Source organism: Rhinoderma darwinii, chromosome 4 (assembly GCF_050947455.1).
Source record: "Rhinoderma darwinii isolate aRhiDar2 chromosome 4, aRhiDar2.hap1, whole genome shotgun sequence".
Taxonomy (NCBI): Eukaryota; Metazoa; Chordata; class Amphibia; order Anura; family Rhinodermatidae; genus Rhinoderma; species Rhinoderma darwinii.
The window spans coordinates 274,222,970-274,240,397 of NC_134690.1; the positions used below are offsets into that span (position 1 = coordinate 274,222,970).

General features: G+C 49.2%; 1 protein-coding gene across 1 annotated transcript in view; it reads left to right on the forward strand.

Moving 5' to 3' along the window:
* Nucleotides 1–8,821, forward strand: part of LOC142760530 (chitin synthase chs-2-like) — a 61,957-nt gene extending 53,136 nt beyond the window's left edge. Inside the window, exon 19 of the mRNA XM_075863726.1 lies at nt 8,750–8,821. Within this exon, the coding sequence (XP_075719841.1) occupies nt 8,750–8,821 (72 nt within the window). The remainder of the gene's footprint in view (nt 1–8,749) is intronic.
* Nucleotides 8,822–17,428: the final 8,607 nt, after the last annotated feature.

Genomic DNA, 17,428 nt, shown 5'->3' on the forward strand with positions numbered 1-17,428 from the left:
TACGTCCGTCAATTACGGACGTAATTAGTGTGTGTGCACATACCCTTATAGAAGCTGCAGCAACAAGAAGGAGATTACACAGCAGTACAGACTAGTGTAGCTGAGAATCCAGCAATGGACTTACATAGAAATCTTACCAGAAGCCTGTCTTTCTTACTCTGCTCCTGCTTCCTCCAGCCTCCATAGATGTACATGCAGCGTGTGTGTTGCTGATTCACTCTCCCTGCTCGCTCCCCTCTCCAAAGATCTGTATACAGCGTGTTTGTGTCTTTCTCTCTGCTCCTACTCCCTCTTCCTACTCACCTCCCCCCTCTCTAGAGACTTGTATGCAGCATGTCTGTGTCTCTTTCTCTCTCGCTGCTCCCCCATACCCTCTCCATAAACTGTTTGTAATGGCAGGAAGGAGGTGAAGGGAAAGTGAGCCCTAATCTACCCACCGCCCTGTCCCTGCCTACTTGCAACGACCCGCCCTAGGCGACGGGGTACAACTGGGCGGCGGTCCCTACGCTGTCTAAGTGCACGGGAGAACAAACAGGGAACACGCAAGGGAAGGGGCAGTAGCCCACGGAACGCCGCGAGGAAACGGAGCGGTGAATGAGTAGTCCGGACCAGGATGAAGTGGAGTATACCCAAGTGAGCACGGAGGAGGAAGCAAGCCAGAGGCAAAGCAAAGCAGGTTAAGCGGAACTGCAGCAAGGCAGAAGCACGGCAGAAGCAGGCTGGAGCAAGCAGCAGTGGGGCCAGGAATCCAGAAGAATTACAAGCACTGAGGAGGAGAACACGGCAGGTAATAAAGGACAGGGGGCGGAGCTAACTCCGACTGACCAGGCCGCGATAGGCTCTCCCACTCCTGAGCCTGCCACCCTGGTTGGTGGGAGATGGTGTCAGTCGAACAGGTCTGGCCTCAGGTGTGGGTTGATTAATCCCAGGAGTATACCTAGACGTAGTACCTGGCAGATCCCTAACAGTACTCCCCCTTTTATGAGGGGCCACCGGACCCTTACTAAGAGGACCCGGTTTAGTAGGGAAGAGAAGGTGGAACCTCCTGATCAATACCCCAGCGTGAACATTACGGGCAGGTACCCAAGTCCTCTCCTCCGGCCCGTATCCTCTCCAATGGACCAGGTACTGGAGGGAGCCCTGGACCATCCTACTGTCCATAATCTTGGCCACCTCGAATTCCACCCCCTCAGGGGTGAGAACGGGAACAGGAGGCTTCCTCGAGGGGGTCCAGGACGGGGAGCAGCGTTTAAGGAGGGAGGCATGGAAGACGTCATGTATGCGAAAGGATGGGGGCAGCTCCAGACGGAAGGATACAGGGTTGAGGACTTCAATGATCTTATAAGGTCCAATAAATCGGGGAGCAAACTTCCTGGACGGGACCTTAAGGCGCAAGTTCCTGGACGACAACCAGACCAAATCCCCGACGACAAACCGGGGGTTAGCAGAACGTCTACTATCCGCCTGAATCTTTTGTGCACTCTGGGACGCCTCTAGGTTCTTCTGAACCTGGGCCCAGACAGTGCACAGTTCCCGATGAACATCCTCTACCTCAGGATTATTGGAACAACTAGGGGAAACGGAGGAGAACCTTGGGTTAAACCCGAAATTACAGAAAATCGGGGAGACCCCTGACGAGTTACTGACCCGGTTATTCAGGGAAAATTCAGCAAGGGGAAGGAATGAGACCCAATCGAATTGACAGTCAGAGATGAAACACCTTAAATATTGTTCCAGGGATTGGTTAGTCCTTTCCGTTTGGCCATTAGTTTCGGGATGGAAGGCGGAGGAGAAGGACAGATCAATCTCCAACTTTTTACAAAAAGCTCTCCAAAATAAGGAAACAAATTGTACCCCCCTGTCAGAAACGATATTGACTGGGGCCCCATGGAGACGCAGGATGTGTTTCACAAACAAAGAAGCTAACGTCTTGGCGTTAGGTAGCTTCTTAAGGGGCACAAAGTGGCACATCTTGCTGAAGCGGTCTACTACCACCCACACCACCGACTTGCCCTGAGATGGAGGCAAATCGGTGATAAAATCCATGGAGATATGGGTCCAAGGTCTCTGGGGAATGGGCAAGGAACGTAGTAGGCCCGCAGGTCGGGACCTAGGGGTTTTGGACCTAGCGCAAACCTCACAAGCGGCGACGTAAGCCCTAACGTCTTTAGGCAACCCAGGCCACCAATAGTTTCTGGTAATGAGGTGTTTGGTGCCCAAGATGCCAGGATGACCAGATAGAGCGGAGTCATGGTTTTCCCTGAGTACCCTTAGCCGGTATTGCAGGGGAACAAACAGTTTGTCCCCAGGGACGTTCCCGGGAGCTGCACCCTGATCAGCCGCGATATCAGAAGCTAAATCAGAATCCGTGGCAGAAACGATTATACCAGGGGGTAAAATACAAGCAGGATCCTTCTCGGAAGGAGGATTGGCCATGAAACTACGTGACAGGGCATCAGCCTTAATATTCTTGGACCCAGCCCTATAGGTAACCAAGAAATTAAATCTGGTAAAGAATAGTGCCCACCGAGCTTGTCTAGGATTAAGCCTCCGGGCCGATTCTAGGAAAACCAGATTCTTGTGATCCGTAAGGACCGTTACCTGGTGTCTGGCCCCCTCCAGGAAGTGCCGCCACTCTTCAAAAGCCCATTTAATGGCTAGAAGTTCGCGGTTGCCAATATCATAGTTACTCTCCGTGGGCGAAAACTTCCTAGAGAAGTAAGCACAGGGGCGGAGATGGGTGAGGGAGCTGGTACCCTGGGACAAGACGGCCCCCACTCCCACCTCGGATGCGTCAACCTCCACAATAAATGGCTCCTCTTGGTTGGGCTGAATCAGCACGGGGGCCGAGATAAAGCACTTCTTGAGGGTCTCAAAGGCCCGGACGGCCTCAGGGGGCCAATGGAGGACATCAGCACCCTTGCGAGTAAGGTCCGTAAGAGGCTTAGCGACGACCGAGAAGTTGGCAATAAATCTCCTGTAATAGTTGGCGAACCCTAAAAAACACTGTAACGCCTTAAGGGAGGCAGGTTGGACCCATTCCGCCACAGCCTGAACCTTGGCAGGGTCCATGCGGAATTCATGAGGAGTGAGGATTTGCCCTAAAAATGGTATCTCCTGTACCCCAAAGACACATTTTTCAGTCTTGGCAAACAGATTATTCTCCCGAAGGACCTGGAGCACCTTCCTGACATGCTCCACGTGGGAGGACCAGTCCTTGGAAAACACCAGTATGTCATCAAGGTACACAAGAAAATTACCCAGGTAATCTCTCAGGATTTCATTAATAGGCACCAAATCGATGGCGCAATCGTAATCTCTATGGGGGGGGCAACACCTCGGAGGCCTCTTTAGAAAACACATCGGCGAAGTCCTGAACAAACTCAGGAAGCTTGTTTACCTCCTCCCGGGGAGAAATAGAGTTAACAGAAAGACATGACATAAGACATTCACTACCCCATTTGGTGAGATCCCCAGTATTCCAATCAAACGTGGGATTATGCAGCTGCAACCAGGGAAGACCTAATACCAGATCAGACGATAATCCCTACATCACCAGTACAGAGCACTGCTCCAAATGCATGGAGCCAACCAGGAGTTCAAAAACAGGAGTATGCTGAGTAAAATGACCATTAGCAAGGGGAGTTGAGTCGATACCTACTACAGGGATAGGATAAGGTAAATCAATAAATGGCATCTTTAGAGACATAGCAAATTCCGCAGACATGATATTAGCAGATGAGCCAGAATCCACGAAAGCACTGCCCGTGGCAGACCGGCCAGCAAACGAGACCTGAAAGGGAAGCAAAATTTTATTGCGTTTCACATTAACGGGAAATACCTGTGCGCCCAAGTGACCTCCCCGATGATCACTTAGGCGCGGAAGTTTTCCGGCTTTTTATTCTTGCGCCTGGGACAGGTGTTCAGAAGATGCTTGTCGTCCCCACAGTAGAAGCAGAGATCATTCATTCTGCGAAACTCCCTACGTTGTCGAGGGGACATGGAGGCCCCGAGTTGCATAGGTACCTCCGAGTCCTCCGTGGAGGGGCGAGGAGACGGGACCTCGGGGGGGATCGCAGAAAAGTCAGAGGGGAGCACATTGAAGCGTTCAAGCTGACGTTCCTTGAGACGTCGGTCAAGTCATACTGCTAGGGCCATAACCTGGTCAAGGGAGTCAGAAGAGGGGTAGCTAACCAGCAGATCCTTCAGGGCGTCAGATAATCCTAACCTAAACTGGCACCTTAGGGCCGGATCGTTCCACCGAGAAGCTACGCACCACTTTCTAAAATCAGAACAGTATTCCTCCACCGGTCTCCTACCCTGACGTAAGGTCACCAGCTGACTCTCGGCTAAAGCAGTCCTGTCAGTCTCGTCGTAAATGAGTCCGAGGGCAGAGAAAAAACGATCAACAGAGGAAAGTTCAGGGGCGTCAGGAGCCAAGGAGAAGGCCCACTCTTGGGGCCCTTCCTGGAGTCGGGATATGATGATACCCACCTGCTGGTTCTCGGAACCTGAGGAGTGGGGTTTTAGGCGGAAATACAGTCTGCAACTCTCCCGTAAGGAGAGAATCGTCTTACGGTCCCCTGAGAACCGGTCAGGTAACTTGAGGTCGGGTTCTAGAGGTGAGGTGAGGGGAACTACTAAGGCAGCGTCACCCTGGTTGACCCTCTGGGCCCTGCATCTGCTGGGTCAGGGTCTCAAGGTCCATGATAGCGTCAGCGTAGGAGAAATGGTAGACTAGGTATGGGCTTGTAATTATGTAATGGCAGGAAGGAGGTGAAGGGAAAGTGAGCCCTAATCTACCCACCGCCCTGTCCCTGCCTACTTGCAACGACCCGCCCTAGGCGACGGGGTAGAACTGGGCGGCGGTCCCTACGCTGTCTAAGTGCACGGGAGAACAAACAGGGAACACACAAGGGAAGGGGCAGTAGCCCACGGAACGCCGCGAGGAAACGGAGCGGTGAATGAGTAGTCCGGACCAGGATGAAGTGGAGTATACCCAAGTGAGCACGGAGGAGGAAGCAAGCCAGAGGCAAAGCAAAGCAGGTTAAGCGGAACTGCAGCAAGGCAGAAGCACGGCAGAAGCAGGCTGGAGCAAGCAGCAGTGGGGCCAGGAATCCAGAAGAATTACAAGCACTGAGGATGAGAACACGGCAGGTAATAAAGGACAGGGGGCGGAGCTAACTCCGACTGACCAGGCCGCGATAGGCTCTCCCACTCCTGAGCCTGCCACCCTGGTTGGTGGGAGATGGTGTCAGTCGAACAGGTCTGGCCTCAGGTGTGGGTTGATTAATCCCAGGAGTATACCTAGACGTAGTACCTGGCAGATCCCTAACACTGTTATAGCCATGCAGTGAATTGACACCCCCCTTCACCTTCTGCAGCCCATCAATTCTGCTCTATAACCAGGGATGGACATTGCTTGACAACAGGTGATGGACAGCAGATTACAGGAAGGGAGACACCTAGTGGCAGTGACTTCACACAGTGGACAAAACAACTACATTTTAACAGTAACTAAATTACAACGTTGTTTTATATCAAGTATACTATTAGAGAAGTTGTTTGACCACTTAGTGTCCATTTAAAGGGGTTTTCCCAGCTAATAACATGTTTTTGCTCATTCAATTTAAAGAGAGTTACATATAGATGGCCAGATGTGCCGTTTTTCTCGTCCCCATTATCAGCACCAGCCACGTGATTACATCAGCTCCACCTGTTAATTGGTAGTCAGTGGTTATGATCAACCGTCCCTTTGCTAAACACGCTCCCAGTGGTCGGCGAGTCAGACCATACCAAATACATCTTCCTCCTTGCAAGCGGTAAAGATGTAGAGGAGGAGAGGGAGGGGTTCGGCCTGCTTTTGATGTAATTGACCCGCCCAATGGAACACTCTCTGAAAGTATAATGGAGTTCCATGATCACGTGACTGGCGCTGGTAATGGTGGAACGGGGCAGAATATTGCATCCGACGCCGGAGCGGCCATCTAAATGTAAGTAAATCTCTCTTTACATAAAAATGAGCAAAAACATGTTATTAGCTTGAAAACCCCTTTATGCTGAATGCACACGTTGTGTATTATGTGCGGTTTTGCACGTATTTGCACTGTATTAGTGTGTGGCAAATTCGCAGCGTAATACAATACCAGCAAAGTCAATGAGATTTCCTGAAATATCATTTCCTCTGTGCGCTTTTTTTCTGCACGTAAATTCACCCACAGTGCGTATTTTTGGAACTGCAGCATGTCAATTTATCTTGCGTTTCCGCTTGCGAATTCTTTCTCCCTAGTTCCGGAGAAAACGCTTCAATTTACGCAGCAAAACGTTAAAAAATGCATGATCCGGTGCTGTTTTTACCAGCGAATTCCCTGCGTATTGCTGCAGTTTTGGTGCGCACCAAAATAATCAACATGTGCATGTAGACTTTAGGGGTATTCCAAATTGACATATTTATTGCATAACCATGGGATATATGTGTGTCCATCAAGGAGAACTACAGTAACGTTGACCCCACTTGAGCAGGTACACAGAAGAAGTGCAGTGAGCAGCCTCTCAGATGGGATGGGGGTTGGGTTTCCCCCGTTTTGAAGATAGGTGCAAGTCCCAGAGTTGGGACCGCAATCTGTCAGACATTTATTGCATAAATAGAAACACATAAGCTTATTTTGGGGTGAGTTAGATTCCTGCCAACCAACATACTAATGTGTATGGCAAGCATCAGAGCTCTATAGCTAGGATCCAATAATTTTATTTAGACTCTACTGACACTCCATTCAGGGCTTTAGGTTCGGTGTGCACGTATCATGAGTATTGTCCAACTTATGCCCCACATATTTGGAACTGTATTCCTAAGTCTGTCACTGACACCCACTATAAAAAATATTTATCGCCTGAGTGGCTATTCAGTACAGTTAAAAAGCACAACTGTTTACAACAGGGGCGTAACTAGGAAAGACTGGGCCCCTTAGCAAACTTTTGACTGGGGCCCCCCTCCCCTGAGTATCACACAACCCACCTTGTAGATAGTGCCTCCCTGTAGATTCCGCCACACAGCGCCCCCTATAGATAGCACCATACAGCCCCCCTTTAGATAGCGCCATACACAGCCCCCTGTAGATAACTCCATACTGCCCCCTGTAGATAACGCCATAAGCCCTCACCCTGTAGATAACGCCATACAGCCCTCCCCCTGTAGATAACACCATACAGCCCCCACTGTAGATAACTCCATACAGCCCCCTATAGATAATGCCATACAGCCCCCTCTGTAGATAATGCCATACAGCCCCCCAGTAGATAACGCCATACAGCCCCCCCAGTAGATAATCCCATACAGCCCCCTATAGATAACGCCATACAGCCCCCCTTGTAGATAACGCCTTACAGCCCCAAACCCCCTCCTGTAGATAACGCTATACAGCCTTCCCTGTAGATAATGCCATATAGCCCCCCTATAGATAACGCCATACAGCCCCAAACCCCCTGTAGAAAACGGCATACAGCCGCCCTGTAGATAACGCCATACAGCCCCAAACCCCCTGTAGATAATGCCATACAGCCCCCATGTAGATAACGCCATACAGCCCCCAACCCTTCCCCCCCAAAAAAAAGCGGCATATAGTTTGTCCTACAAAAGAGATGTATCCCCTATCCACAGGATAGGGTATACATGTGGGATCGCTGGGACGGCCAGCAATAGGGAGAACGGGGGATCAAAAGTCCCCCAAAGTTCTCCATGAGTCTGCGCAGTTCAATAAAAATTAAAGGAGCGCTGGTCACGCATGCGCACAAGCGCGACCGATGCACAATTAATTTCTATGGAGCTGCCGACAGCCCCCTAAAGTCCGAGGTTTGTCATGGAGAACTTCGGGGGAGTTTCGGTCCCCCGTTCTCCTTATGGCTGGGCGTCCCAGTGATCCCACATGTATCCCCTATCCTGTGGATAGGGGATGCATGTCTTTTGTAGGAACAACTCCTCCAGTGGCATCGCGCTGTAGCAGCCATAGCGGCTGCTAGCGGAGCCTCCGGCTATGCGGGGGGGGGGTGCCGACCAGCGCACGGGCCCCCTCTTGCTGCGGGCCCCATAGCAGCCGCTACGGCTGCTACAGCGGTAGTTACGCCACTGGTTTACAATTACTTTGGCTTATATTTGGCCCATATAAACCTATTTCACAGTATATGTATGGATTCTTTTTTTCCTATCCAAAATTATACTTGTGAGGTAGTCCATGAAAATGATATGAATAGAGCATTAGCAAGACTGTATACAAATGTATTCATGCAATATATAACATAAATAATCAATATAATAAGTCCCTTTTTTTAGTTTCATTAAATTTTTTGACATGAATTTAGATACCCACAGCTTACCAATAGGTTGCTACAGCCTTCATCTTTGGATCTAGACAGCATATTCTGATATAATAACATATGTATTTCATCACTGAGAGTATAACTTTAATGAAATTCTTGCAATAAGTAATAAATAACTTGTAGTAGTTTGGTTTATGTTCAGATTAACTTCCACTGAAAATAATAACCTGCCTGTAATATCATAATAAATATTGTCATTTATAATCTGGAGACAACAAATAAGGATTATTTTATATGATTTTAGCTTCGAATGAAGTGCAGTTATTTTTAGTTTTGAATGCTTAATTGTCCTATGTACTTCGTGAAGAACTTGATATAAACTTTGAATATTACAATATAAAATGACAAAAGAAACTCTTATATCTTTGTTTCGCAGGGTACTACTGAAAGTTCGAATCATGCAATAAGAGGGATCGTCATACAAAACAGATTAGTAGAAGAAATATGAGAGAGATTTACTAAGCTATATGCGTCTCATGCCGAATATTTGCACAATAATGAATTGTAATGTTTTTTTTCATATTTAGGCCCTGTTCACACAGAGTTTTTTTGACAAGTTTTTTGGCGCGGAAACCGCTCCGCAAAACTCGTCAAAAACCGCCCGAAAATTCCTCCCATTGATTTTAATGGGAGGCGGACGAGTTTTTTTTACCGCGAGCGGAAAAACCGCGTCGCGGTAAAAAGAAGTGACATGACCTATCTTGACGCGGTTTCCGCCTCCAAAACCCCATTTCAATCAGTAAGAAACTGGAAAAAAACGTCTCGACGAGTGTTTTGACGAGTTTTTGTCAAACCACTGTGCAAAAAAACGAGGAATTTTCCTCCTGCAAAAAACTCAGTGCGAACACAGCCTTAAGGTTAGGTTACTCTGCAATGTTATTTATTTGTCATTTTTTAATAAAATCTATTTACATTTTAATGGTGTTTATTGTAATAATGAACTCATAAAAATTACTGCTTAAGGAAAGTACAATGAGAACAATACGGCTCTTACATATATACTAATATACTATATACATATATACTAATTAACTATGGTTGCTACCAGGGGTCATGTCCCGCACCTGTAGGAGCAGATCTGTACCCCTTGGGTTGCTTCGGATTTGGCTTTGGGCTAAACTCGGGAGCGGAGTCTAAGGAGGTCCCCGATTTTCATCCTTATCCCCTATATGGGGATCTAAACTTTACTCAGGGAATTCCCAGGTCGCTACCCAAGAAGTAGTCTCCGATAGCAACAGCTGATGTAGCGGAGGCAGAAGTCAGTAACACGTGGGACCAACACGGTAGGCAGAGTACAAAGTCAGATGGGCACAGGTCAGTATAGGTAGAGTTCAGTCGTAAACAGAAGGCTGGCAGTAGTCAGGGAAGGAGGTAGATAAAGAAACAGTCAGGTACAAGCCGGGTCAATAACAAGTATATAGAACATAACATATGCTTCAGTAAAACATGTCAGGGGGACACTAGGAGTAGTTATGTACTATATAGGTGCTGGTGGTCCAGACATCTAGACCCTAACCAATTATTTGGTGCGCTGTGCCCTGCCCAAGGAATGTGTTTTATATTTAATCTTACCCTGGCACACAGTCAATTTTAACATTACTTTGTATGTGACCCAACTATTGAACTTCCTTGATAAGTCTGGAAAGAGTTGAATAGGGCACCATCAAAATCAAAGTTTCGCAAGGTACGAGCCATAGACATGGCTTAATTTAATTTGAAATCATGGACATAGAAGATAACATCATATGGATGCGTGGCAGTCCTTCCACTTTAGTGATCGGTGTTCCCTATTCAATTTAATGTGGTGGGAAGCTGGTTTTCCCAGAATCATATTAAAGATGGCCTGCAATGTGACATGTGGATCCTCGTCTCCCATTGCTTCCTGTAGGCCACATACACTGATGTTGTTGCAGTGCACTGTTGTTTAAAACTTCCAGATGGCGACTAGTCTCCATAAGGATTGGAAATGACAACGCCCCATAATTGTGTAATATATTCACGAGTGTCATCATGAGTGTCTTCCAAAGAATCCACTCTCACTTACTTCATATCTTGTCTAACAGCAGAAATTTCAGACCTGCAGGCAATTTTAACTTCAGTAAAAGAAGCTTTGAAGTCATCCTTAGTGGGGATTGGCAGGAAGTACATATGCCAGGACCCAGGGTTGGGTTGCCCATGTGGCAGGAGCAAAGGTGGAACCATGGCGGAGTCCAAAATAGTGGGGGGGCAGTGGTGTCTATATTCCCAAGAATGCTAAAAAAGGGCCCTCCAGGAGAGGTGTAATGGCAGGAAAGGAGGTGAAGGGAAAGTGAGCCCTAATCTACCCACCGCCCTGTCCCTGCCTACTTGCAACGACCCGCCCTAGGCGACGAGGTACAACTGGGCGGCGGTCCCTACGCTGGCTAAGTGCACAGGAAGACAAACAGGGAACACGCAAGGGAAGGGGCAGTAGCCACGGGACGCCACGAGGAAACGGAGCGGCGAACGAACAGTCAGGACCAGGACGAAGTGAGTACACCCGAGCGGGCACGGAGACAGAAGCAAGCCAGGGGCAAGGCAAAGCAGGTCAAGCAGAACTGCAGCAAGGCAGAAGCACGGCAAAAGCACGGCAGAAGCAGGCTGGAGCAAGCAGCAGTGGGGCCAGGAATCCAAAAGAATTACAAGCACTGAGGGAGAGGACAGGGCAGGTAATAAAGGGCAGGGGGCGGAGCTAACTCCGACAGACCAGGCCGCGATAGGCTCTCCCACTCCTGAGCCTGCCACCCTGGTTGGTGGGAGATGGTGTCAGTCGAACAGGTCTGGCCTCAGGTGTGGATTGATTAATCCCAGGAGTATACCTAGATGAAGTACCTGGCAGATCCCTAACAGTACTCCCCCTTTTATGAGGGGCCACCGGACCCTTACTAAGGGGACCCGGTTTAGTGGGGAAGAGGAGGTGGAACCTCCTGATCAATACCCCAGCGTGAACATCACGGGCAGGTACCCAAGTCCTCTCCTCCGGCCCGTATCCTCTCCAATGGACCAGGTACTGGAGGGAGCCCTGGACCATCCTACTGTCCATAATCTTGGCCACCTCGAATTCCACCCCCTCAGGGGTGAGAACGGGAACAGGAGGTATCCTCGAGGGGGACCAGGACGGGGAGCAGCGTTTAAGGAGGGAGGCATGGAAGATGTCATGTATGCGAAAGGATGGGGGGAGCTCCAGACGGAAGGATACAGGGTTGAGGACTTCAATGATCTTATAAGGTCCAATAAATCGGGGAGCAAACTTCCTGGACGGGACCTTAAGGCGCAAGTTCCTGGACGACAACCAGACCAAATCCCCGACGACAAACCGGGTGTTAGCAGAACGTCTACTATCCGCCTGAATCTTTTGTGCGCTCTGGGACGCCTCTAGGTTCTTCTGAACCTGGGCCCAGACCGTGCACAGTTCCCGATGAACCTCCTCTACCTCAGGATTATTGGAACAACCAGGGGAGACGGAGGAGAACCTTGGGTTAAACCCGAAATTACAGAAAAACGGGGAGACCCCTGACGAGTTACTGACCCGGTTATTCAGGGAAAATTCAGCAAGGGGAAGGAATGAGACCCAATCGAATTGACAGTCAGAGATGAAACACCTTAAATATTGTTCCAGGGATTGGTTGGTCCTTTCCGTTTGGCCATTAGTTTCGGGATGGAAGGCGGAGGAGAAGGACAGATCAATCTCCAACTTTTTACAAAAAGCTCTCCAAAATAAGGAAACAAATTGTACCCCTCTGTCAGAAACGATATTGACTGGGGCCCCATGGAGACGCAGGATGTGTTTCACAAACAAAGAAGCTAACGTCTTGGCGTTAGGTAGCTTCTTAAGGGGCACAAAGTGGCACATCTTGCTGAAGCGGTCGACTACCACCCACACCACCGACTTGCCCTGAGATGGAGGCAAATCGGTGATAAAATCCATGGAGATATGGGTCCAAGGTCTCTGGGGAATGGGCAAAGAAAGTAGTAGGCCCACAGGTCGGGACCTAGCGCAAACCTCACAAGCGGCGACGTAAGCCCTAACATCTTTAGGCAACCCAGGCCACCAATAGTTTCTGGTAATGAGGTGTTTGGTGCCCAAGATGCCAGGATGACCAGATAGAGCGGAGTCATGGTTTTCCCTGAGTACCCTCAGCCGGTATTGCACAGGAACAAACAGTTTGTCCCCAGGGACGTTCCCGGGAGCTGCACCCTGATCAGCCGCGATATCAGAAGCTAAATCAGAATCCGTGGCAGAGACGATTATACCAGGGGGTAAAATACAAGCAGGATCCTTCTCGGAAGGAGGATTGGCCATGAAACTACGTGACAGAGCGTCAGCCTTAATATTCTTGGACCCAGCCCTATAGGTAACCAAGAAATTAAATCTGGTAAAGAATAGTGCCCACCGAGCTTGTCTAGGATTAAGCCTCCGGGCCGATTCTAGGAAAACCAGATTCTTGTGATCCGTAAGGACCGTTACCTGGTGTCTGGCCCCCTCCAGGAAGTGCCGCCACTCCTCAAAAGCCCATTTAATGGCTAGAAGTTCGCGGTTGCCAATATCATAGTTACTCTCCGTGGGCGAAAACTTCCTAGAGAAGTAAGCACAGGGGCGGAGATGGGTGAGGGAGCTGGTACCCTGGGACAAGACGGCCCCCACTCCCACCTCGGAAGCGTCAACCTCCACAATAAATGGCTCCTCTTGGTTGGGCTGAATCAGCACGGGGGCCGAGATAAAGCACTTCTTGAGAGTCTCAAAGGCCTGGACGGCCTCAGGGGGCCAATGGAGGACATCGGCATCCTTGCGGGTAAGGTCCGTAAGAGGCTTAGCGACGACCGAGAAGTTGGCAATAAATCTCCTGTAATAGTTGGCGAACCCTAAAAAACACTGTAACGCCTTAAGGGAGGCAGGTTGGACCCATTCCGCCACAGCTTGAACCTTGGCAGGGTCCATGCGGAATTCATGAGGAGTGAGGATTTGCCCTAAAAATGGTATCTCCTGTACCCCAAAGACACATTTTTCAGTCTTAGCAAACAGATTATTCTCCCGAAGGACCTGGAGCACCTTCCTGACATGCTCCACGTGGGAGGACCAGTCCTTGGAAAACACCAGTATGTCATCAAGGTACACAACAAGAAAATTACCCAGGTACTCTCTCAGGATTTCATTAATAAAATTCTGGAAGACAGCAGGGGCATTACACAACCCAAAGGGCATGACCAGGTATTCGAAATGACCCTCGGGTGTGTTGAACGCAGTTTTCCACTCATCCCCCTCTTTGATGCGGATAAGGTTATATGCCCCCCGTAGATCGAACTTACAAAACCATTGGGCTCCCTGAACCTGATTAAAAAGATCCGGAATCAAAGGAAGTGGGTACTGGTTCCTTACGGTGACCTTATTCAGGTTACGATAATCAATGCACGGCCTAAGACCACCATCCTTCTTCCCCACGAAGAAGAAGCCAGCACCTACAGGAGAAGTCGAGGGGCGAATGAAACCCTTGGCCAGGCATTCTTGGATATACACTCTCATAGCTTCACGTTCAGGACATGAAAGATTAAATATCCTACCCTTAGGAAGCTTGGCACCAGGCACCAAATCGATAGCGCAATCGTAATCTCTATGGGGGGGCAACACCTCGGAGGCCTCCTTAGAAAACACATCGGCGAAGTCCTGAACAAACTCAGGAAGCGTGTTTACCTCCTCCCGGGGAGAAATAGAGTTAACAGAAAGACATGACATAAGACATTCATTACCCCATTTGGTGAGATCCCCAGTATTCCAATCAAACGTGGGATTATGCAACTGCAACCAGGGAAGGCCTAAAACCAGATCAGACGATAATCCCTGCATCACCAGTACAGAGCACTGCTCCAAATGCATGGAGCCAACCAGGAGTTCAAAAACAGGAGTATGCTGAGTAAAATAACCATTAGCAAGGGGGGTTGAGTCGATTCCTACTACAGGGATAGGATAAGGTAAATCAATACAAGGCATCTTTAGAGACCTAGCAAATTCCACAGACATGATATTAGCAGATGAGCCAGAATCCACGAAAGCACTGCCCGTGGCAGACCGGCCAGCAAACGAGACCTGAAAGGGAAGCAAAATTTTATTGCGTTTCACATTAACGGGAAATACCTGTGCGCCCAAGTGACCTCCCCGATGATCACTTAGGCGCGGAAGTTTTCCGGCTTCTTATTCTTGCGCCTGGGACAGGTGTTCAGTAGATGCTTGTCGTCCCCACAGTAGAAGCAGAGACCATTCATTCTGCGAAACTCCCTACGTTGTCGAGGGGACATGGAGGCCCCGAGTTGCATAGGTACCTCCGAGTCCTCCGTGGAGGGGCGAGGAGACGGGATCTCGGGGGGGATAGCAGAAAAGTCAGAGGGGAGCACACTGAAGCGTTCTAGCTGACGTTCCCTGAGACGTCGGTCAAGTCGTACTGCTAGGGCCATAACCTGGTCAAGGGAGTCAGGCGAAGGGTAGCTAACCAGCAGATCCTTCAGGGCGTCAGATAATCCTAACCTAAACTGGCACCTTAGGGCCGGATCGTTCCACTGAGAAGCTACGCACCACTTCCTAAAATCAGAACAGTATTTTTCAACCGGTCTACTACCCTGACGTAAGGTCACCAGCTGACTCTCGGCTAAAGCAGTCCTGTCAGTCTCGTCGTAAATGAGTCCGAGGGCAGAGAAAAAACGATCAACAGAGGAAAGTTCAGGGGCGTCAGGAGCCAAGGAGAAGGCCCACTCTTGGGGCCCTTCCTGGAGTCGGGATATGATGATACCCACCCGCTGGTTCTCGGAACCTGAGGAGTGGGGCTTTAGGCGGAAATACAGTCTGCAACTCTCCCGGAAGGAGAGAAACGTCTTACGGTCCCCTGAGAACCGGTCAGGTAACTTGAGGTCGGGTTCTAGAGGTGAGGTGAGGGGTACTACTAAAGCAGCGTCACCCTGATTGACCCTTTGGGCCAGGGCCTGGACCTGTAGGGAGAGGCCCTGCATCTGCTGGGTCAGGGTCTCAAGGGGGTCCATGATAGCGTCAGCGTAGGAGAAATGGTAGACTAGGTAAGGGCTTGTAATTATGTAATGGCAGGAAAGGAGGTGAAGGGAAAGTGAGCCCTAATCTACCCACCGCCCTGTCCCTGCCTACTTGCAACGACCCGCCCTAGGCGACGAGGTACAACTGGGCGGCGGTCCCTACGCTGGCTAAGTGCACAGGAAGACAAACAGGGAACACGCAAGGGAAGGGGCAGTAGCCACGGGACGCCACGAGGAAACGGAGCGGCGAACGAACAGTCAGGACCAGGACGAAGTGAGTACACCCGAGCGGGCACGGAGACAGAAGCAAGCCAGGGGCAAGGCAAAGCAGGTCAAGCAGAACTGCAGCAAGGCAGAAGCACGGCAAAAGCACGGCAGAAGCAGGCTGGAGCAAGCAGCAGTGGGGCCAGGAATCCAAAAGAATTACAAGCACTGAGGGAGAAGACAGGGCAGGTAATAAAGGGCAGGGGGCGGAGCTAACTCCGACAGACCAGGCCGCGATAGGCTCTCCCACTCCTGAGCCTGCCACCCTGGTTGGTGGGAGATGGTGTCAGTCGAACAGGTCTGGCCTCAGGTGTGGATTGATTAATCCCAGGAGTATACCTAGATGAAGTACCTGGCAGATCCCTAACAAGAGGTGTAAGAGGACAGCACAGCTTGTCTCTGTGGTTCAGGCGACATAATGGGTGGTTGGGAACCGTACCCAATGGTATCCCCTGTATTGACTTCAGGTAATGAAGCACTCTGGTCCAAGGGTGTTCCCAACACCTCAGCGGTAGGAGTAATGGCGGGAGAGAACGCTGGGGCCACAGGCAAGAAGGCCCTGGATGGTGAACTAGTGGGCGGTCGGTCTGGCAACAGAGAGGCCACTGCCGCAGCTGGGGAGCCTGTGGAAATCAGACACACCTATGCTGATCTAAAAAAAAGAAGAGAGAGTTGGGAGTCAATGGCAAGCAAGGCAGAGAGCTGTGCCAGAACATTGCACGGACAATGGCATCTGCGGCTGCTTTTGGTGTCTGGAATGACCGAGATAGTGGTCCAGTGTCTGGGAGCCTGAAAAGGGTGCTGGTAGGTAGAAGAGTTTTAAGCAAGAGATTTTCTCCCCATCAGGTCTGGTATAGTTAAGCTAAGTTCTTGTTTACTGCGGTGTGGAGCCGGAGCCTCTATGTTAAGCGTCCATTCCCTCTGGCTTACAGGCACACCCTTGACCATCCTAACGCTTTTTAAACGTATCCTTTGAAAATCTGTTGTCAGAGAAACCCACTCTGTTTATTTTCTCTTTTGTCATGCAGCTGTCAATTAAAAATTATATTTAAGGACGCTTCCACCCTTTTGATGTGTATTATTATATTTTGGTGAAATGCTTGAGGATAACTAACACTATAAACCCAGCATTCTATTGGTTTACTGGATTAATAATAAAAAGGCAGCACTGTGACATAAGCCTGGCAAGGTTGTCCTCTGTGCCATCTAGAGTGGTTGTCGGGCTGGCTAAAGGCAATAAAGTCAACAGCGACTGCGGCGTGTTAGTGGTTTTAGAGAGAGGGGCTGTTTTCTGTTCATCCTGCCTTTTCAGAAAAATGCAAAAAAGCGATCGAAAAGTCGCATTTACCCCAAAATGGTATCAATAAAAATTACAAGTCATACTGCAGAAAAATAAGCCCTCATACAGTTATATTAGCGGAAAAATAAAAAAGTTATGGGTCTTAAAATATAGCGATACAAAAAACAAATACTTTTTAAAAAAAAAGGGTTTTGATTGTTAAAAAATAATAAAACGTAATTGTAACGACCCACAGAATAAAGTTATTATATTACTTATACCACATGGTAAATGGTGTAAATGTAAAGCACAAAAACAAATTTCTGTTTCCTAATCGTCCTTGGCAACACTCGAGGGTCTTCTTCTAACCCCATTCCCTAGGACAGAACATGAACAGCACACAAATTTTTAAAGAGGATCTATCACTAGTTTTGTAATGTCCAATATCCTAGCTAATCTAGT